General features: G+C 32.8%; 1 protein-coding gene across 3 annotated transcripts in view; it reads left to right on the forward strand.

Annotated features, from left to right (window-relative positions):
• Wasl (WASP like actin nucleation promoting factor) overlaps nucleotides 1–21,475 on the forward strand; it is a 67,822-nt gene extending 46,347 nt beyond the window's left edge. For all 3 annotated transcript variants that reach the window (XM_004856421.4, XM_021237542.2, XM_021237543.2), the window contains 7 exons: nucleotides 282–305; nucleotides 4,119–4,287; nucleotides 4,985–5,027; nucleotides 6,114–6,267; nucleotides 11,118–11,638; nucleotides 14,646–14,754; nucleotides 18,947–21,475. In XM_004856421.4, coding sequence (XP_004856478.1) covers nucleotides 282–305; nucleotides 4,119–4,287; nucleotides 4,985–5,027; nucleotides 6,114–6,267; nucleotides 11,118–11,638; nucleotides 14,646–14,754; nucleotides 18,947–19,008 — 1,082 coding nt within the window. In that variant the 3' untranslated portion in view covers nucleotides 19,009–21,475. The remainder of the gene's footprint in view (nucleotides 1–281; nucleotides 306–4,118; nucleotides 4,288–4,984; nucleotides 5,028–6,113; nucleotides 6,268–11,117; nucleotides 11,639–14,645; nucleotides 14,755–18,946) is intronic.
• Nucleotides 21,476–23,947: the final 2,472 nt, after the last annotated feature.

Here is a 23,947-nt window from a genome sequence, read left to right on the forward strand (position 1 = left end):
CTCTTTCTCTAAATTCCCTGTCTTCATTTTTATTATTGTTGTTATTCTTATTTTTAGTTCATGTTTATGACATTTAATCTTCACAGGTTCCCTTATGCTATGACTTTATTAGGCCTTTGAATATATTGTTCCCTTCCACACTTTATTTAGGTGTCAGTTTTTCAGAAAAACCTTCTTTAACCTGCATATCATCTTAAGAACATAGCCGGGTTTAAGTGAATTAATTTTATTAGTGTTGGCATTATGTACATCTAATGATATTATAATTTATTTTCCAACAGAGAAAAGACGAGACCCCCCAAATGGTAAGCTCTTTGATAATTATTGACTAAAAAGATTTTAAGTTACACGTTAATTTTTGTAGAAATATATTTCATATATTAATACTTAATATTTTATGTCTTTGATCAACTATTGAAATTTAATGTTCTTGTTTTAATTCATGAATGACAGGTGAAAATCTAGAAACATACTATTTTTGGAACTTTTGTTGTTGTTTATGTTGTTGTGGTTCTAACATAAAGGAAGAATATAAAGGGTGAAGTACTTAATTCTGTGGGGAAAAAATTGCCCAAGTTTAGAAACTACGTTCTTGTCTTAAAATCTTCCATGAAGACATTAAATTTTATCTAGCATATTTATTAATTTCATACTTTAAGATGTATCTTTTATATTTCAAAATATTTTACACTTGTTATATGAAGCCTATTGAAAAATGAATGCTTAAAGTTTATGTATGTTTAGAACTAATTTTAGCTGAATAAAGCCTTCATTAATTTGTGAATGAACACTTAAAGTATGATAAATTTGTTTATTTATTTACTTATTTTAGTATTGAATATCAGAAATAAAAAAGATAAATCCCCAGATCTCTAAGGCAGATATTACCATCCTGGATTCTATAAACCCTCCCATAAATTATGCACTAAATTTTATAATTATCTACATTCTTTTTTCTGGCAAGAGGATCTATAGTTTTCATCACATTTAAATGGGTATCCCTGACCTTATAAAGGGAAAAATCATGCTCTGGTAACATTCATTATAATAAAGAACATAGCTGGTTTTTTTTTTTTGGAAGCATCTCAAATCTTCCCATCAGAATTTAGATTATTCTAAGAAATATCTACATAGTACAGAGTTCTTACTGTATGATGACTATTAGTGGTTGTTAAGGGTTTTTTCTTTGAAACAGATTATTGCTTTCTGATTTTGTCCTTAAATTTCTTTTCCTGATATAAAACCAAGTACCAAATAGTGCTGTATTAAATTAAATATAATTGTCATTGTTATTATTATGTTAATTATGTTAATTATTATCTTATTAAATTTTTATAATTTATTTTTATTGGTACATGTTTGTACATAATGATTACATTCACATGGAGAGTCAGTACATGTACATAATATTTAATTTTTTTTAGCCCCTTCCCTTTCTCTCCCTCTGCCTCTCCTAATTAAAAATTTTAATGGCTAACTACTTCAGTAGTGTTTACCATGTGGCAAGTGTTATATACTTTTGACTTTGTCTTTTACATGGATGTACTAATACAGGGCTCAATCGGGCTTAAATGATATCAAATTGCTTAGCATAGTGCTCAATAAAAATAATGAAGGTAATGACAACAATCCTTATAGTAACTTCTATTTGATGATCATTTACTACCTGCCAGGCACTGTTCAACAGCCTTCTAAAGTAGCTCCTATTATCACCGTTTTATAGATGAAGAAACAGGCACAGATAAGTAATTTGCTCAAGGTCACTGTCTTAGTTACTTTGTCTCATTGCTGAGACAAAATACCCAACACTCAAAGGAAGAAAGGTTTATTGTAGTTCAGTTTGTTCATAGTTCATAGTTGTCTGGCTCCAAGGGTGGCATGCTAGAGGAGCATCACAGAGGAAAAACAGCACATGGCAAAGCAGGGCAGACAAAAAGTAGTCAGCAGTGAAGTAGCAAGCAATAAGGGACAGACGACAAGTGACAAGCCCTCTTTCTGTCCCTTATATCTGTCCTCTATCTGTCCAGGCTACCAACCTTTAGGATGGGTAGTACTCATACCCAGGGTGGACCTTCCCATAATTCACAGTCAGAACTATGCCAAACCAATCAGAGGACTAATTTAATAATCACACACCCTTAATCCCAGCATCACACACTCTAGATCCAGCCACCTCTGGAAAAAGCCCCACTTATGACTGCATAAGCTTTGGGGGCACACCTAGACACAAGCCATAACAGTCATATAACTAGCACATTTGGGAGCAGGAGTCTGTCTTGAGTGACCTGACTCCAGAGCCGGGCCCCTTAACCATTATGCTTAGATGATGTTGAAGAAACTGAGACTAGAGAGAATAAATAATGTGTTTCAAGATAGGCAGCTGATGTGTAGCAGAAGCAAAGGCAGGAGAAGCAGTGAAGTCATGTCATTCATCTGTGAACTTTTAGTGCAGTTAAACATTTTGGTACACACAGCGTGTTGACCTCTTTTTTAATTTGTTAAATTATTTTGCATTTGTTGAGCATACATTGAGTAACAAAAGGGAAGGCTTCCTAGTGGTGGCCATCTAAAAACTCTGGAGAAACTGACCCAAAAATATCTACACCTAAAATATGTAGATACTGTAGAAATTATATAAAACATTCAAGTTTTTTTTTCTTTATGATACACTTTAAAAGTTCTTCATGTTAACAATGGTGTCTCACAATTTTATTACCTCTAGAGAGTCACTTACAATGAAACATAGTCTCTTTCGGAGTGCTCTTGGTTTTAAATCTTTAGTTTTAACTCTTTCATGTAGTGGTCCCAGACTTTTTTCATTTAGTAATTTTTTTGAAGTCTTGCTAAAGACAAAATTATATAGCAGATATGGCCAATAGTTTTACATTTTTATTTATAAGTATATGTTAGTATATTGTATACATACTAATCAAGTAATTATTAGTAAATGTTTTAACATTTTTTTCTTCCTCTTGCAGTTGAGCAACTTATCTTGCTTTCTCCACCCCATTATCGAATGTGGACACCAATACAGTATTTCAGAGCAGTTACTGCTCTGCTGCATTTGGTGCACCGCCACTAGGTGGCAGTGGGCACTTTAACCATAACCTGTATTCATGCAGAAGCTTTGTCTCAGATCCTTGTTTAGATTATCAGTCTACATACAGCAGACTATATATAGAAATCACTTAAATTTCTAAAATGCAACCTTGATATATTCCTCACTCTTAACTTCTTTATTGGTCAGTCTCACATTTTGTACACTTACACTTACACATTTTCCAGTGATTTGTTTGTACTTCCTGAGTGACACCAGAGGCCTCTGGGCCACTTGTTTCTCAGTTGTCTTACCTTGGTGAGAGTTCCCTGCTTTTTATGGAATTTAAGAGAAGCTTGGATTTGTTATCTTGGATTTAAGATTAACTGGAAATGTATGCTGTTCAGAAGAATACTTAAAACCTCTACCTGTTTCCTTAAACCTATAAGGAGGTGATTTATCATTTGTATATTTTTTTGAAGTAGAGAGAAAATAGCTCCCTCCATTATATATTATCTAGTAGTTGTTTTTAGGATGAATGTAATTTCATAAATGGAGTAGCTAAATGAAACTTTACTAAAAATGACTTGAATATACTAAATTTTCTTTAAATTGTATTTTTAAATGATTCTGTGCTTTATATAAGTTAACACTTTTTTTAGCATGTCATTTTTGAAACACAAAATTAGGCTTTAGGACCATTTTAAACTTATTTTCTAACATCAAATTCTAAAGTAAGTAACAGAAACAACCAAGTACCTAATCTTTTGAATCTTTCCTTTCTAAAGATCTTTTCTTTCTAAATTCTCAGTTTTTAATAACTTTTGAATAATGAATTGTTGGATTATACATTGAAAGAACTGATAAATTAGTAAAACCATAATGTATGGTGATACTTGTAATGCTGGCATTATCATTCACTTTGTTGTTTGACTTATGCAAAAGGCAAAATAATTAGTAATGGAAAAAGTAGTGGGCTAGGAACCAAGATACCAGAGTTAACTTTTGATTCTGACACTAATTATGTGACTTTATTTTCTTAAATTGTATCTCTTTCATATTATTTTGGCTTTATTTGTAGGTCCTAATCTGCCCATGGCTACAGTAGACATAAAAAATCCAGAAATTACAACAAATAGGTTTTATGGTCCACAAGTCAACAATATCTCTCATACCAAAGAAAAGAAAAAGGGAAAAGCTAAAAAGAAGAGATTAACCAAGGCAGATATTGGAACACCAAGCAATTTCCAGTAAGACAGTTCTTTTGTTCTTATCTTTACTTTGCTTTATTTATTGCTGCTCTTGAATTTTACTTTGGGAAACTTTGTTTGCTTTTGGCAAGGATGCTTACGTTCGTCTCTTTTTCAAAGCTATAGATTTTGTTGAAGGTTTTATTTTGACAATTTCTCCATAGATGTTACTCACTTTTTTATTCATTAGAAAAGAAAAATTCAAGTTGTTTCTTCAACTATTAGACATAAAAATGCTTTCTCATGTTGATCTGTAAATAGTACTTGGAAATTGCCTACAGACGTTGTCAAGAGACCAAAAAAAGCCTTTGGTATTTTTATATCATACTTTAAGCATTTTCATACACAGATTTCATTAGCTTATTATAAAACACCTATTCTATCATATATATCTATCATATATATAGATATATATGATAGATATATATAGTGTGTCATTCTTACGCTAGTTAGACGGTTGAAGAAATTGATACTCAGAGACTGCTAAAATATTTTTCAAATAGTAGCAGGGCCAGGGCTGGAACCCTGGTCTCTTGAGTCCTTGAGTATATTTTTTTTCCCAAAATGTTGTTATGACTAAGAGAACTGTGTATTATTTCAATTCAGAATTTTAAGGATAGATTAGATTTCATACATATTATGTTTTAAATATACTTTGTGCATTTTATTTTTCTATTTTTTAAATTTTCTACTTTAGACACATTGGACATGTTGGGTGGGATCCAAATACAGGCTTTGATGTAAGTATCTTTTGAAGACATATTTATTAGTACTCAAAATATACGGGGATTATGGGCTATCTTTAGATTTTAATTGTTATTATTCTCTTTGTCTGTCTGTTCATCCTTCTTTCTTTTCTTTTGTTCTTTCTTTCTGAATTCTACAGCTTGTTTGAGTGGGCTTGTATTTATGTGAGTATAGCACTAAGGTTTGAAACCATAAGGTTGTTCTATCATTCATCGCTAAGTTTTAGGACAAAGTTTTTGTGTTCCTTGACTTTACTCAATAAATAAAATCTTGCGCTTGGAAAGCCAAGAGAAGAAAGCTCTTACTACTAAGTGATAATTTTAGGAGAATATATCTGCCAGATTTTTGTAAAGTATTTTAAAGAGGAATTATTGTGTATGATTGGTGTCAACAGTCCTTTTGGTTCTATAACTATGATGTTAGCTCTACAAACATATTGAGTACCTCTTTGTGTGGGCACTGTAGCAAGATACTTGGGTACAAAGAGGTCCTTGCCCTCAAATTTTCAAATCGATTTACTTTTTTTGTGTTTATACCTAAATCTAGGAGAAGATAGAATAGAATAGAGAAGAAACAGTAGAGGTATCTGAATCATCAGTGGGTTAGGAGAAATCTAAATGAGATACCTTCCTTTTGAAGACAGGGTAAAGAGAAGAGACAAAATAGAAAATCCATTTTGTTCTTCTCTGTTCCGACTTTTTATTAACCACTTACCAGTCCAATTATTTAAAAGATGACCAAAAATTGCATATTTTCTCATTAATTTTTATAAAGTAATATAACAGGAAATATAAATACAACAATTTTATCAAATGTATTCAGTGCAAGAATCGACTGGCTGAAATTACACCTGCCCCAGCAACATTCAGGATAGTCAGTATAATAAACAAATGTGCTGCCCGACTGATGCTCAGGGTTAACTGTTAAGTGGTTGAGAAAATTTAGTTATTTAAATAATGTAACCATTTAAAAGTTCATAAACTTAAGATAATTTCATGAAGACTCAGATAAGTACTACATTTTATCATGCTTATTTTTTAAAGAATTGTAATAGTTAACAATTATTTTGTCTGTTGTAGCTGAATAATTTGGATCCAGAATTGAAGAATCTTTTTGATATGTGTGGCATCTCAGAGGCACAACTTAAAGACAGAGAAACATCAAAAGTTATATATGACTTTATTGAGAAAACAGGAGGTGTGGAAGCTGTTAAAAATGAACTGCGAAGGCAAGGTAACATTTTCATTTTTCTTCTGAATTTTCTGAAATCAATTTTATGACATGTGACTCTGTACATTCTGTGAGCCCTTCCTTGAGCAGAATATTTGACCATACTGTACTACCACACTGTTTCTTATATTATTTTAGTATAAATTGAAAGCTTATATTTATTGCTTTGTTATAAAAATTTTATATTAAATTCATGAAAATCCATATAAAATTTTCCAGCTATTCTAGTTTAGAATACAAAATGACAGTTACCTAAATATTTTATTTACTGAATCCTAGAAACCATCACACCATTATGGTGGTTGTACTGTAATTCAGAACTCATAATTTAAATGTGGTCACTATCTATAATCAATAAATAAGAATTTTCAGAATATAAATAATGTTAACCTATTAATTTTGAAATACAAACTATTTCTTCAAAAAGTATAAAGTTTTCTTTTGGTTCCTGAGAGCACAGTTTGTAACTTTTTATGATCTGATGTTTAAAAACACTTTGTATTTTAGTTGTATCTTAACAATTATCACAAAATGCAACCCATTTTTCAGTGTGACATTCATCTTTCTTGTTACCTTACTGATTTGGGGCAGCTTTTCTTATTACATTTTAAATAGTCATAATAGTGGAGTAAAGCAAAAGCTCTAGTTAAAATATTCTTAATTTAAAAATTCTTAATTTTAAGTTACCTTTTGACTTAGCTTTGTCTTTGTCACTGTTCATGTGTATTCAATCTTCAGTATATTAATTTGTGCTTTCATATATTCAAGAAACATTACTATTCTGATACTGCTCTCAGGATAATTAAATGTAAAGATATGTTATTTTTTCACCCTCATAAATTTTACAGTCTACAGTGGAAACACTGTATAAAGTTCTGTACACAAATTTAACATAAAATTTTTATAACAAATTCAATAAATACAGCCTTTCAGTTTACATTAAAATAACTTGCTGGAACTAACACAGTGTTATTTCCACTGAAACTAGCATGATGTGAACTTATTTTCAGATACATTATATTTTCAAAACCCTTTGAATTTGAAAAAAACACGTGCGCTCAGCATCATGGTTGTTTTCTTTAAGTAATGGGGATCAAACTCGGGACCTTGAGCTTGTGCGGCAGGCGCCGGAACCACTGAGCTGAATCCCCGGCTGTCATGGTTGTTTTTATGGGCTCTTGGTCGGTCACAGTGTACAGATGATGAGGGCACTGAGAACCCCAGTGTATTCCTCAAAGCCTTTTCTCCACTCTTACCACTCACCTACACCATACTCTACCAGTGATGCTCATGGTATCTCAGCTCTTTGAATTTATGTTATAAATTACTCTTGACATGTTCGAATTAACCCTGCTGATGCCCCTTCATCTGAATACCTGTAATGGAAGGTTCATTATATTAACTGGATTGGAGTTTTTAAAAACAACTTTATATTATTATCACTACTTTTTATTGTCCGTTCTTTAAAAACAATTAGGCAAGGTCTTTCCTTAATTGAATTACCTAAAACAAAAAAAGTCACAGTCATTAAAAAATGTGCTTGGAAACAAAGTATAAGGTGTAAAAATTGTGTATTATATTCAAGAACCTAACTTTCAGTGTGGAACCTTTAAACACCAACAAATGATTTTAATGTAAAACACTTTTTTTAAACACTTTTATTTATTTATTTTGTACTGGGGATCGAACTCGGGACTTTGTACCTGCGAGGCAGGTGGTGGAACCACTGAGCTAAATCCTTGGCCTATAAAACACTTTTTGAAGAAAGAGTAACAAGGCAAATTAACATCTTATTAAAATCTTGTGTCCACAGAGCACATAATGTATATTAATATTTAAACAAACCTGAAAGGGAGAATTTATTGAAGTTGTCTTGAAAATATGCTATGTAAAATCTACTGAATTAAATCTCATCTCTTGGCAGTTACTTTGTAAAGTCATGTAATGAAATTTATAAAAACAAATAGACTTCTAGTTTCCACCATATCTCTTTGTGTGTGTGTGTGATTATTTGAAGTCCATTAACTGATAATAATCTCTCATATAGGTCCACCACAATGGAGTGGTGTGTATGTGGGATGTGATTTGATCCAGTACTCTAAGTTGTGCATGTTGTGCTGTGCTGATTTCAGAGGAGTGAGAGTTCATACATCTTACTTTCAAATATACTTCCAGTACAGTTTTCTGCCATATACTCAAACTAATGTTTTGGACATACAGAAGCTTAAAAAAAAAAAGTTTATTTCTGTGCAAGTCAGAGCTCATATTTTGTCTGTAATTTAGATAATTTTATTGAAATTCTATGTATTTAAAAAAAAACACCTCTTGCCCCAGCCCCCTGTTATTTATATTACTCGTAGCTAATTGTTTTTTATACTTTACCTTTTTGTCAGTAGCCTGAATAAAATAAATTTGATAGTGAAAGCAGTTTTCATTTGTTGTGATAACTTTTGTTTCATGCTTTCTTTTTTGCGTGCTTACTTGCATCTCTTTCTTGTAAATCTCAACCCTATTGTCATTCTGATTCTGGTGTTTGTGGTGACTTTAAAAATTTCTATCAAATTTTCTCCTAGTGGTGTGTGGCATCCAATTTATATATATATGTAAATCTCACTAACCGTGCATTATCTGCCCTTTTCTGCCTTAATTCTTTAATATATTTACCATGGGATATAGTATATTTTTTATTTTTGCATACTTTCCTTTTTTATAGATACAGTCCAGATTGCTAAAATAGAAAGTTGGGAATAGATATTTTAAGAAAATACAGAAAAGTTTGCCATCACTTTTAAAGATAATAAAAATGCTGATTTTTACTACTGTCAAATTGGATTTAGTTGATAGTTTATTCATCATACAATAAGGTTCTCTTTTCTCTAAGTAATGATTCAGTGTCTGCTTGAATGGATATTAACTTAGACTCCAAATTATCCCAGTGTATTTTACTGCAAGTTCAAAAGAGCTTTAATCCAAACTTCTTGATGAAATCATGAGAAATACTTGATTATTTAATACTTAATAATCTGGGTAATACATAATAAAAGAATCAAATACATTTAGGTTTTTTAAATATAAAATCAATTAAAATTCAAATTTTACATTGCTGCATAGTCTATTAGAACTTATAGTAAGATATAAGAGTAAAATAATTTGAGTTTCTTTCCTCATGAATAAGAGATGAACAAACTATAAACATGCCAGTTTAGGTAGATATTATGGCAATTTGAAATATAAACCTAAAACTGATTAAAATTAAATTTTATATCTTCTTGAAGGTTCAGATACACTCTTAGAATGTACATAATAAATATATGCCATTTTCTCCCCCTTTTTCCCTTTAATTGAAAATACACTAGAAAATAACTGCTTTTAGCAAGTTTTAAGGCTCATTGTTTGAGTCCAATTAGAAAATTGGATGAACCTTAGCCATAACACTCTGACCTTTAATATACCTTGAGTGAGAAATAGAAATGTTTCACTGTGATGACCTGTCTGTAAGATAACTGTCCTGCTTACAGCTATATATTACTTGCAGTTTCAAAAGTGTTTATGCCAGAAATAATGCCCATGTGAATTTTGTCCCTTCTACATGTTTCATTCGGTGTTTTTAAAATTGTGTTTGACTGTAATTTTTTAATAGCATGATCCCCATGATTGACCCCAAATGAAATCAGAAGGTACTATTTTATTCCCTTTAAAGTGAGGATATTTTCCTCTTTGGTATCATTGTATTACTGAGCACCTAAGCCTGTTGATATTTGTAATTAAGGTAGGTATTTTAACTAAATATATTAGTTAAGAATATTCCTCAGTACTGCCTTATATTCTGTATCAGGAAGTTTAAATAGCTGTAAGGGATGCTAGTATATCTATATCCCTAAAATGTTAATTCTTCTGATCACTTTTTGAATGGGAAAGTGATAAATCATTAGATGAATCTGTGTATTGGCAAAAATCATGTCTCCAGAAATGTAATAAAAACAAAACTTAACTTTAAAGGTTTTACTCATATTCACTCATATAGTCTGATATTGCTCTACTTTTGGATTTGTTTTCCTATCATGTATTATATTTTCACATAAGTAGAATAAGAATGTAAGTATCATTACTATCAGAATAATATAACTTGTTTAACTTTGCAGTTTATACAAATTCTCAGTTAATTTGCTAGTAATCAGTCCGTATCTCCTAAATAAGTAAACATTTCCATTGAGCAGCCAACCTCCCTTAATACCAGAATTGCTGACCATTTCTAGAAATGTAGAATACCATATTATAAAAGTACATGTAAATTAAATAATAAAGGGTTACATTTTTTTAAAAAGCATCATATTTGGACTTAGGGTCAGATTAATGTGAAAAAATTCTAATAGATTATGCCCACACTGTAAAATTTGAATCTTAATTGATTTTATATATTTTTAAAAACTAAATATTTGATTCTTTAAAGAGGGCAGATATTCATTAAGTTTTATTAAAATGTAAAGTAATGCAAAATAAAATGTTTAATTTTATTATGTTCCTGTTATTATGTGAAGTTGGAAAGTGTTTGTTGCTCTTACCTTCAGAATTGTTACTGAACCCTAAACATTATAGTTTATTGTTTTAGCTAATATTTTTCAAGAAACAACAGGAAAGTATCTTTAAGCTAGTATGTATTTCCAAATAGAATTACAAGATAACAGTGCTCAATTGATGTTTGTAAATAAAATGCAAAGATATGAGGCTTTTAAAAAAAATCTCATTTTGTTTTTTGGGGGCGGTTTTTGCATGTTAAAGTAAATTACTTTATTAATAGAATGTTTATGGGAGGCAAAAAGGATGCTTTCATTTTATTTCTGTTTTTATTTCAGCACCACCACCTCCACCACCATCGCGAGGAGGGCCACCGCCACCTCCTCCTCCTCCACACAGCTCAGGCCCCCCTCCTCCCCCTGCCAGGGGAAGAGGTGCTCCTCCCCCACCACCTTCAAGAGCTCCCACAGCTGCACCTCCACCACCACCTTCCAGGCCAGGAGTGGGTGTCCCCCCACCACCGCCAAACAGGATGTACCCTCCTCCACCTCCAGCCCTTCCCTCCTCAGCACCTTCAGGGCCTCCACCGCCCCCTCCACCTCTGTCTGTGACAACAGGGTCAGTGGTACCACCCCCGCCGCCGCCACCTCCACCTCCACCTGGGCCACCGCCTCCGCCTGGCCTCCCTTCTGATGGGGACCATCAAGTTTCAACGCCTGCCGGAAGCAAAGCAGCTCTTTTAGATCAAATTAGAGAGGGTGCTCAGCTAAAAAAAGTGGAACAGAACAGTCGACCGGTGTCCTGCTCTGGGAGGGATGCACTTTTAGACCAGATACGACAGGGTATTCAACTGAAATCTGTAAGTAATCTGACCTTTTTGTTTTAGATCATCTAGCATAATGAAATTTTAAAGAAATTCATAAGACATTTTTGAAGTTTATTCTGGGGTAGGGATTTAGCTTAGTGGCACCGCGCCTGCTTCACAAGCACAAGGTCCTGAGTTCAATCCCCTTTATGGGGGGAGGAGTTTTTCTTTTATCTTTTGTTGTTTGTATTCAGTTTCTTACTCCTATGAATTTTTAAATATCTTTGCATACAATAAATTTGGATTTTTAGCTCAGATGATAAATGCCTATAGCTATGTAATCTATACTTTTATATCAAAGTGTAGAATATTCCATCACCCCAGAAAGTTATCTTCTGTGTCTTCCCAGTTAGTTCCTCCCAAAGCAATCACTGATCTGATTGCCTTAGATTCATTTTGCATATTCTAGAACTTAATATAAATGGAATTATGTAGTACATTTGCTGCTTATTGTTCTGAACTCTACTTTTAAGTAAAGGATTTTTTAAAAATTACTAAACTATGGAAAATTTAAAACAGCCCTACTTCAAACCAGTTGAGGTCAACTTGATAAATCCAAATCAGTAACTTTATGAAAATGAAATCATGTTTTACAGTGTCCATATACTGAAATTTATAGTAGTAGAGAATCAGTCTGCACAGAAAATTAGGAGTTCTAATAGAGCTTCTGACAGTGATAGACAATTTTGGATTTTCTGAATTGTCAAGATGATCACTTAATACTATAGGTTATTTAATCTTCCAGCAATTGACAAACTTTTTTCTATAAAGGACCAGATAACAAATATTTAGGCTTCCAGGTCATGTGTCTCTTGTCACAGCTAATCAGGTCTGCCATTCTACCTCTAAAGTGGCCGGCCACCAAGAGTACATAAATTAATGAATGGGCGTGAAGTGATGTTGTTGTATAAAGTTTGTTTTGGACACTAAAATTTGAATTACTTGTAATTTCCTCATTTTACAAATACTCCTTTTTTCTTTTAACCCTTTAAAAATGTAAAAATAGCTTAACTTTCAAGCTGCTTTTTAAAATGAAATAGGCTATACTTAAAATCTCCTTGGGCTATAGTTTATTGTTCTCATTTCTTTTCATTCTAGCCCTCTTTTTCTCCAAAAGAAACAACTTGTGCACTGGTTTTTAAATTTCTTTTAGAAAAATATTTCCCATTCTAAATGTAGAATATGAAACCATTATTACCCTAAATAATCACTTTCCTTTTGGGTGCATTCAGTGTATTACCATAGAGTAATACATAATAAATTATTAGTACAGTGTACATTTGATCTGAAGTTTCTCTGTATTTCTTTAAATTTTCTATATATATCATCAGTTCATTCTGTGATGAATATGACTAACGTGAAACAACAGATTTAATTAGAGAGCTAGCAGGAGTCATACAAGTATTCATTTAACATGTAGTATTTTGAATTCCATGTTTATAGTACCTCAAGTAGCACCTGTCCAAGTAAGTACTATACTAAAAAAATATGTTTGATGATAGTATTGTGCTTTGTGCTCTCTGCTTTGTATTATCAGATGCTTAAAGGTAGTCCTGTCTGCTTTTAGAGCCTCATGCAAAAATACAAAGTTCTGAAGCTTTGTTATCCTCTCCACTTGTGATACCTCTTTACTAATAGTTACATACAGTCTGTAAAACCTAATTGCTAATGAATGAGTCTGTATCTTATGAATGCAGTGGTACCTCAGTTCATGAACCTGAATTCGGTTTGTGACCAGAATCATGGAAAGAATTAAGTTCATGAACCGAGAATTAAGAATTAAGTTCATACCACTATATTTAAAGGAAAAGGTCTTTATTCCAAACAGACAAGCAGTGTTAGAGGAAGAGTTGTCTTAATAAGATAATTTTTCTTCAAGAAATGATTTAGAATTTCACATAAATAAAAACACATGTTTTAAAAACTTGTATGATTAATTAGCACAATTATATTTTTTCATCTTTAATTATACCAATATTACACCTTTACGTGGATAATGTAAGTACAGAGACAAAAACAAGTTGAATATATAAAAACACTTTCTCATTTTAGTCACTTAAAGCAGTACATTTTAAATTATATTTTTTTCTGAACATTTTTCTATATTCCTTTTTCAGTATGAATATTGAGAATAGAGATAATTTTTTAATATACTATTCTGGAAAGGTAGATTTTAATGAAAGAGGTAATTATTTTTCTGAATATACTTTGGAAGAGGTAGTTATACTTCCACTGGGAATAGCTATTTGTCTTATTAGATGGATGTATTTTGAAAGTTCTCAGTCTCCTGAAAGAGAAGTTAGTTATATGCCATGAGAAGGGAGGTTCATTTTTAAATATTCTAAACACATATTAATTATAATTGTATATTTAATTATGTAACATAGGTACAACATACACATGAACAACTGAATTTTTCTTGGAAGACATGAATTTCTGCTCTTGCTCTTAGATGTCTTAATGTGGTCCCCGCCTAATAAGTATAGGAATCTAAATATTATCCTCAGTTCATAAACTTGTGTCCCTTAATAGTAGTTTTAAGTTTTATCATCTAACAGTTTGTGTGCTCAATTGAACAGAAGTAACCCAGCTTCAAGGGGCAAGTATTATTCAGGAAAGGGTTTAATTATGATATAACTACAGTCACTGTTTTGGAAATGTATTATGTATTGTGTATGTATTAATGCCATTATGAAGGAAAGGAAATTTTTCTTAGATCTTTAAAGGTAGAATTTTGGTTCTTAATTTAGTTAATCATATCCTGGGCTTTCAGATTTCCCTGCTTTTTTCTTTTTTTTTTTGGTAGTTTTCTTTTGACATAAGTTATTCTAAGAAGTTAAGACATTCTAGAGAGAGAAACTTTGGTAAAGATTTGTATGTAAGTTTGTGTGTGTGTGTATGTGTGTGTAGTACTGGGAATTGAACCAATGGTGGTGCACATGGCCAGGCAAGAGCTACATCTCTAGCCCATAACTGAGTTTTCATAATTTTCTTTTCCAAGGTGTCTGATGGCCAAGAATCTACACCACCAACACCTGCACCCACCTCAGGAATTGTGGGTGCATTGATGGAAGTGATGCAGAAAAGGAGCAAAGCCATTCATTCTTCAGGTATTTCTTCGCATATGTGTGAGAGTGTCTGTGTAAAATAAATTTGGATGCTTGAAGTTCTGCTATTTTTATTTTCACAACTGTTTCATAAGCTTTTTTGGTACTAATTAAGTTTCTGAGACAAGTTCTAGGCAATTATTGTCTGTATGACTCATCTGTCTGAAACTTACCAGATGCCAGGGCACCACAGCCATAACAAAAAACTGGAAGAACAACTTTGGGAGAATGGTAGTTTTGTTTCCTATGCTGACAAATACTAGTAGAATTCCTGGAAAGCAACCTCTAGACAAGGCTTGAAATTTCTGGATCTCACTTTTATGATATTTTGATGACATAAGAAATTCCAAAAGTTTCTCTGATCTGTTGAGGGTGTATGCTGAAAAATTAGGTAAATTCCACTGATTCTTGGATTCGCTAAAGAAATCTTGAGCCCCTCACCTTTTGTCTTGCTTAAAAGGTTTATTTAAATGAACCAGTACATACTAAGACTTTTTAAACATATACACCATATAAATGAACATTACTCTTTTAAGAGTATAGATTTGGCTGATTGAAGTGGTTAGGATATAATAAAGAGTTCCAGCATGATGTGCTAGAATCATATCTTTGTTTTTATTACATCTATAATTTAATTTCAGCAAACTGCAATTTTTTTGTTACATGGAGAGGATTCACATATCATGACTATGTGAGATATTAAAATAGTATTTAATAGCAGATTCCCTAACACATGGTAGGCATTTAATAAATATTATTTTGCTTTTCTTTGTGGGGACCTCTGTGTCTTTTGAGGGAGAGGGGGGTTGCTCAGGGTTGTGCATACTAAGAAAATATTGTACCATTGAACTATACCCCCAACCTTTTTTTAAATTTTATGTTGAGACACGCTTGCTAGGTTTCCCAGATTGACCTCAAACTTGTTATCCTCCTGCCTCAGCCTCCCAGGTATCTGGGATTACAGGCACGTAATCCCACACTGCACGCAGCTAGAATATGGATATGTTAAGGTATTTTGGCAACATTTGTTTTTCTTATATGGACATATCTATTCCAAATTACATTGTAGAGAGAGACTAGATTAATTCATTCCATAAATATTTGTTGTGGATACTAAGATTTTAATCAAACAACAAAAGTCCTTGCCCTTATGGAATAAGTTGGGGAAGGGGGATATGTATAGTATATTAAATGGTGATAGGTACTAAGGACAGAAGTTTATCAGAAAAAGGAGATAGGGAATTAATTACAAGCTGAGGAAGGGAGGTTCCATTTGGAATGGAATAATAAGCCTGACTGAAGTGATGTTTGAGAAAAAAACAGAAAGAATTCAAGGAGTGAGACATGTAGAAAACCAGGGGAAGTGTGTCAGATGAAAGAAGACCAAATGCAAAGTCTTGAAGTTGAAAAATTATGAGGATGCCAGTAGGGCTGGGGCAGGAGAAAGAGTAGAAAGGAATGAAATAGGCTGCCATTAATAAGGCTCTGAAGACCACTGACTTAATTTAAATGTGATGGAAAACTACAGGAGGGTTCTAAGTAAAGTGGTGGCCATGACACAAGCAAGAGACCATGGAGGCTTGAGTTAGACTTACAGTGCCAATGAAAAGTGCTTAGTTGTATTTTGAACATGATCACTGGGATCGCTGATAGATTGGAAGTGAGGCTTGAAAGAATGAGGAGTGAAGGATGACTCTAGGGTTTTTTTTGGTACTGGGGATCCAACTTGGGTCCTTGTGCTTGCGCAGCAGGAGGCGAAACCACTGAGCTAAATCTCCGGCCGACTCCAGGGTTTTTGACCTGAGCAGTTTGAAGGGTAAAATTTCCTTTAACAGACAGGAGCAAGTTTGAAAAACTAGTGGAGTTTGGCTTTTGTACATATTAAATTTGATATACCTATTAAAATTTACACATTGGTCATGGGTCTAGAATTCATGGGAGATGTCTTATGTTATAAATTTGCATGTCAGTAGGCTCTGCATCCTACATAGTGCTTAAGGTTTTAGAATGGGATGAAATAAAGAAGTCAGTTTAAGGAAGAGAAGGTCTAATGAAATCTGAGGACTGGAGAATATTGTATCTAGAATACGGGTGAACCAGATGTTTTAAAGAGGACAGAGTGATCATCTGGGTCAAATATTTGATAGATCAAAGATGAGGAGAGGAAAGTGAGCTTTAGATTTACCAGTAAGTACAGTATCTAGATTAAAGAGAGAATAATTCTCTCTGATTCAGACAGAGCTGGAATTGAAGGCCAAAAAATTAATCTGTTTTATTTTGTTTCCTTTTCTTTAAAGATAGTCAGTAAGGGACATTTTGTTTTCCTAGTTGTTATTACTTCTCTGAAAGCTTATGTAGGAAAATATTCATCTGCTGCCATATATTATTGTCATCAGCGGGTGTCCAAATTTTTCTCTTGAATAACATGTTTTTCTGATTTGTTCTACAGTAAAAAGTTGAATTGTCCTTTCAGAACTATAAAGTACTGCAAAATAGTACTATCAGTGATTATGTAAATTGATAATTGTTCAGACCACCACATACTCTGCAATAATTTGCTATCAGTAGGAGGTCTCAGTTTTCTGTTGTCATTCATTCACGATATTTGAAGGCAGGAAAAATGGCTCGTTCATCAATATATCAGAAAATGAATACAGCTGCTGGTACATAGGAGAACATTATTGATCCAGTCATGAAGAACTTTGAGCCTTCTAGCAAAAGCTTGAAATAGCAAGAGTTAAAAATTCTAGTTAAGACTATTGAGAGTAAACTCAGTTGGCTGCCATTATGAAGTTCAGGAAAAGAAAATTAAAAGGGTAACTTCAGATACAGAAATTACTTAAGAAATTTGAAAGATGCCAGTATCAAATAGATTTGATCTTCGTTCTGTGGCAGTGAAAAAGAAAGTGGCAAGTTACAAAACGTGGTCATGAGAAAGCATTTATTTTGTTCTAATGTCAATGGGTTCATGATTTTTACTTATTTTTAAATTCATTTCTTTTAACTGTACTTCATATGGTGTATATGATGATAGAATTATTAGCTGCTTTCTCCTTTTCACCAGATAGGAGTGGGTAGCTTATAAAACCCTTTTAGTCAGTCTATAAATGCATAGTTGGGTGTACTTGATACTTTCGTCCAGGTGAATTTTTGAAGCATGTTTAGCAGATGGTGTGGCTAGCAGACATGGTTTTTGAGTAGGAATAAATGGTGAGAAGGCTAAGTCAGACAGAAGAAACAGCTACTTCGAAAGCTCTAAAGCATGGGTAAGGTTGGCATCTTTCTGGGACAGAAAAGAAGACAAACTAGTAGAAACTGAATCCAAAGAGGGCATTATAAGAAAAAATTGGGCAAGGAGTTGACACAGTGATTTGGCAAATCATGTAAGGTCTTTGAGAATGAGGTCACTTCAGATTTCACAGGAGGACTTTAGAAGAGTGGCCACATATTATAAAAATTCAGAATATAAACAATATCACTTTGTTTACTGTGACAGAAGGACTGTAGAGTTCCCATAATTTAAGCAAAATACTATGATGGTCTGGACATTTGCACCGGAAATGGTAGGAAGGAATAGAATTGATTGGATTGTCAAAAGGGAGTCATTAATAATTTCTGGGGTTTTGGTGTAATCTCTTGACAGGATAGTGGTAATAGTAATTGGGATAGAGCCAAGTAGAGTGGAAGCAGAGAAAGAAGGTTAAGAAGAAAATACTTGATAAATTTTGAATTTGAGAATCTGTGTAAAGAGTAAAAGAAGGCAGTCGAATTAATAACATGCAAGTCTGAAATTCAGAAAGACCAAGCCAAATGTACTTTTGCACATTAAGAAACACATAGGATGGGGTTGGGATGTACCGCTGTAGTAGAGAGTTTATCTAGCATGCATGAGGCCCGGGAATCTCCAGTACTTCAAAAAATAAATGAATTAAAAATTTAAAAGAACACACAGGTTAAAAATTTGTTACATACAACTAAGGAACAGAGCCAAATCTTGGAACTCCTGTTCTAATCTTCAGTTTGCCAGAACATATTTTAGATGTTTTTTTTTTTTTTTAGATTTTAATCTATATTAGTAACTACATTTCTCTGGAAATGAAATGGTTTCTGCTTCACAAGCTAAAAAAAAAAATCACCCAAGATTTCTAAAATGTCATTTTAATATGTTTACTTGTTCATCTTGATATTCTTCTAGATGAAGATGAAGATGAAGATGATGAAGAAGATTTTGAGGATGATGATGAATGGGAAGACTGATCTATATATTATATATATATTTTTAAGGTGAAATACTAAACACTACTTTCTGTCTATGGATTCTGTAAAATTATCATGTAAATGTTCTACCAATTTGCTGTATATTTTTGTTGCCTTTTTTGCTTTTTTTTATTAATCTGTGCAATACCTCATTTAATCTGTAAAGGTTTGTCATAATACTCTACAAAGCTATTCCCTGTGACTGTGTGCAAGTTTACACCAGGATGCTCACTTGATTTGTGGATATATTTCATTCCATCAACAAGGGAGTTTAAATATTACGTGTGAGACTGACAAAAACCTTAATGTAATTTAGTTATAATGCCAGAAGGAAAACACTATTTTCATACCCTACTTTTTCTGTATCTAAATTTTCTTATTGAAATCTAGTATAGCACTACATTCTTTTTTAAGTGATATAAACCTTAGTTTCTTTAGCCCCTTCATTTTGAATACAGTGCTACATATGAATGTTGAAGCTGATACATTTGCACAGTTCTGTAGACATTACTACATTGATACAGTTTTTCAAATTTTAGCAATATGCTCTTCATAAAATCACTACAGAGATACTAATGAAGAAAATGAGTAACACACCTCTTCTAGCAATATTACCTGTTACTGGTATAGCAGTAGTATTTGCAGGCTGGAGTCACAAGGAACCCTTACATACTTGGGCTCAACTGAGGTTATTTTTATGTTGCAGCAAATGTAGCAGGCTCTTTTAGGCAAAAATTTTTAAAAAGATATTTTGGCATTATTCTGAAAAATTATTTAAGTTGGAGGTTTGGGGATTTTATTTTTTGTGAACCACTCCAATAGTTGCTTTAAATGCTATATAAATCTGAGCATTATTTAAATGGTATGGGGTTACTTTTATTTTTTAGTTTGTATGAACCATAAAAAATAAATTACTGGCAAAATTATGCATTGAAATGCTGAATCTGTTATTCTGTACATTTTTATTTTGGCAATTTCTCAAGATTTTTGTCAGGTGAAGGGTTACATTTTTTTTTAAAGATTCATGATCAGATTTCTTGGAACATTTAACTGATTTGATAGTTATTGTTTGTTTGTTTAATAAAACTTTGCAAGCTGCACATTTGTTATGCATACTAAATGATGTGTTAAATTAGGGTTTCCTTGCCTCTGTACAATACACTAATCTGCCTAAAGGTGATTGTTTCACGTTTTTAGTGCTAATTATCATGCCTACCTACTTTAAAATTTAGGTTAAAAAATCATCTGATTTAAATACATATTTTCTCACATTGAGTCGTATGCAGAATGTAGTTCCAAATGTATTTCATTACTATAGTCACAATATCCAACTAAAAATTATGCTATCTAGAATTGTTCCAACCAAAATCTAGTATTGGCTTGATCTTGACAGGCTGGACCTGCAAGATGTGGCTTGAATTGTAACCAGTTTATCACATATTCTGTAGTGATCATGCATCTAGGTATCATAAAAATAATTTCAAAGGTTTAGTTGCTAAAAGCAGTAAGTGGTGCAGTAAAATAGTTTAAGTTATTCAGAGAATGTTACCTTCCTTGCAAGAGTAATTTAAGCACGTGGGGAAGATTCTAGACTTTTGTTTGTTGTAAAAACAGTGCCCTTTGCTGCTAGAAACCTTTTCCTGCTTTCTCTCATTTTAATTGTGGCTTAAAAGTGAGTGTGGTGTGGATGAGACTGGACAGATACTAACCAATAAATTTAAGAATTTGTGAAAATGGTAAATAGGACAGTATGATTATTTTAAGTAATAAAGCATTTTTTATCTTGACATTATAAAAACATTTTAAATTTTCTAGAAATATCTTTGAGATAATTCCGGTTTAAGATGTCTCTTAACTTTTGTCCAAGGAATTGAGGGTTTTCAGCTAACTTTGGTAAGATAAATGCATTTTAGTTGCTTCTGTGAGCAGAGGATATTAATTCTTTGAGATAGAAACACAACATTAAGATAGATATATAATTTAGCAAGGTAATTGAGTTTATTATTTTTTCTTAAAGAAAAGACTTTTTTTGTTATTGCACTGTCTAAATTACTATTGGTTGAAACACAACTGTGGAATTCAGTCCGGGTATGAAGACTAAATCTGTTATACCCAGTAAGATGTAAGGTTGCATGTTTCAGTCCTCCACTGTCGTGCACTGTGGGCAGCACTCTACTTGTTCATTGTCTGAGAGCCTCTCATGTATACTCCAGCTAAATGATTGTCTGGTAGCCTTTGCATTTAACAAACTAGCATGAGGCTTTTTATATCTAAATGCTATGTGATAGACAATTTCAGTTAGCCACATATTGTATGTATGAGATTCATAAAAATTTTCAATCATTCATTTCCATTTATCAACTGAAATTTTGTTTAGTATGTGAATTTTTTTTGAAATGTATAGTGAATAGGATGTTGCACTGGTGGCAATTCATCATGGAGCATAATAAAATTAATTTGACCCAAATAGTATAAAATAATGTGTTTTTATTTATTAAGAGAATAAAGTAGGTTTTAAAGAAAACCTGTAGTAAAGGATACACAGCAAGGAATGATAATGGTGGATGTGTTCAGTGGATTGCATGCCTGAGAGTTAGTTAGAGTGTACCATGAAGTAAACACAGTGAGCAAAAGAATGTTACACCCTGTTGTGTTGGGAAACATGACAGCTGCTCAGCAGTCAAAGATGGTGTTCACTTTAAATAGTAAACTCAGTTTTTGATAGATTTTCTGTTGCACTGGCCCTGGCACAGGTGGGTGTTTGAAGATTAAACTGAGTTATGGAATTCAGAATGTAGGATGCTACAGAATTCCTTTTAAGAGTTTCAGCCAGATTTAATAAACATTTCAAGAGTAGCATGTTTTATGAAAAAGTTTTCTGTTGTACAAATGTGATCACTTAAGAACGTATTTAACTTTTGGGAGAAATCTGTAAAGAGGAAAGAGTCTCACAATTGTCCAGTCACATACTTAATCAGGAAGAGATTCCTGAAATGACTCAGCATTAGGAATGGAGCTTCTAAAGGACAAGTATAAAGATGAAGCCTGTTTGTAGTACAATAGCAAATACTTTGTGGAAAAGTTGAGAAATTTCACCTTGCACATTTTATTTTATTGACAGTTTTGCATCTTGCCCCTAAAGCTCTGTGTTCTCTCATTCATTTGTTCAATTTTACAAACACACATATATATAATTTTTTTTTTTTTGCTTGTTAGGGAAACCACTGACAGAAGAAGATGTGGTAAATGGCTATTTGAACATGTTAGGGAACATATGTTGCAGCTAATGCTAAGACCTTATATGATATATATACGACCTGTATATGATACGTAACATCCTCCATTGCCATGAGCAACGTATTGAAAAGTGTGTTTTTATAACAAACATCTGCCATAAATGGATGGATCGATAGATGATTGTGCTTACTATGGATGCACTATTTTTTGCTAAATTCATGATCTTGTACCATTATTTTAAGTAAAGTATAACAATTTATAGGTGATTCTCAATTTAGCCAGATATTTGTGCATTTGGGAACTTCTAGTAAATTTGAAGTGGTTCCTGAGTAACAACAAAAATCTAACCCTAGTAAAATTTTAAGAAAGACTTGATTTTTAACAATACTACATTGCATTATAGAACCTGCCAAAGCACTGTTTTTTTCCTTGAATTGGTTGGCATATCATGACCTAAATTAAACTTTTATCTTGATTATTGCTATATGTGTAAGGATTTTCTCAAAGCCTAAATTCTAAGGATTTTCAAAGCATAAATATCCAGATATCTAAACAAAATTGTTAAGTATACAAACATTAAAGTATAACAATGGGTTAAGATAGGCCCCACTCACACTTAGTATTGTTTAAATTTAGAATTCTTATTTCACAATTGGAAAACATTTGAAGACCATCAAATTAGACCAAACAGGCCTGTGGATACCATCAAGCCTATGCTCTGATTTTATAGATGAAGGTTCTATATATACTTGACTGGTTCTGGGGTTTGCCAAATACTAAATGCCAAGGATCTTAAAGAAGCAGGTCTGACAGTTCAATTGCTCTTTTCCATGCATTATAATATTGTAAACTTGTTTTCTCTTTTTTTCTTAAGAGTAAGCCAGAGATTTTGTTTGTTCTTGAATAGTTTACGGCTATGGATTTCACCTGTTCTCACATACCATTTGGGGATTGATAAAAGCCAACAAGCATCCTGTGCCCATCTCTGTCCAGAAAAGCTAGCTTGCTTTGAGAAGTTAGCCTCTCATCCATGTGATGGTATTTGGAACAGTGATGGCAGTCACCCGACATTGCTCAAGCATTTGGTCATTACAGGGTACTTTGGCCATTCAATACTGGGCTGAAATGAGGTTGAGCTTTTGATTGTGTATCCAGGTTTTTATTTGTTTCTGAAAAATGTAAATAGTCACTGTCTTTACTTACATGTGAATATTTTGTAAATTCAGCCAACTTGTCTAATAGAAAAGTAGTTTTAGAATATACTAATCTTTATGAATAATTTGTAGTCAACAGCTCCACTGTCAATTTAGAGACTGGAAGTTCTTCCAAGGAACATAAGGACAAACACAACACTTTACTTGTTAGTTGTTTTATTGGTGAGAGAACCGAGATTTCTAATTTGGCTGCATATACTTCAAACTGACTAGAAAAGATTCAAGAAAATAAAATTTATTGTAGAATTTGTGGTGCACAAAGCAAATAAGTGAAAGGAAAATATAGTCAGGTTGACTACAGGGAAGCAAAACTGACCATGTCCCAAATGTATGGTTGTAAAGCAAGTATGATTTGGTCCTTAAAAGCTTCTGGAGTCTTAAAAAGAACCTTATCTTGGGCGGGGGATTTAGCTCAGTGATTTCGCCACCTACTGAGCAAGCACAAGGATCCGAGTTCAATCTCCAGTACAAAAACAAAAACAAAAACA

This window comes from Heterocephalus glaber, unplaced genomic scaffold (genome assembly GCF_053883595.1).
Source record: "Heterocephalus glaber isolate CG9 unplaced genomic scaffold, H.glaber_assembly_v1.0 deba00000546, whole genome shotgun sequence".
NCBI classification, from domain to species: domain Eukaryota; kingdom Metazoa; phylum Chordata; class Mammalia; order Rodentia; family Bathyergidae; genus Heterocephalus; species Heterocephalus glaber.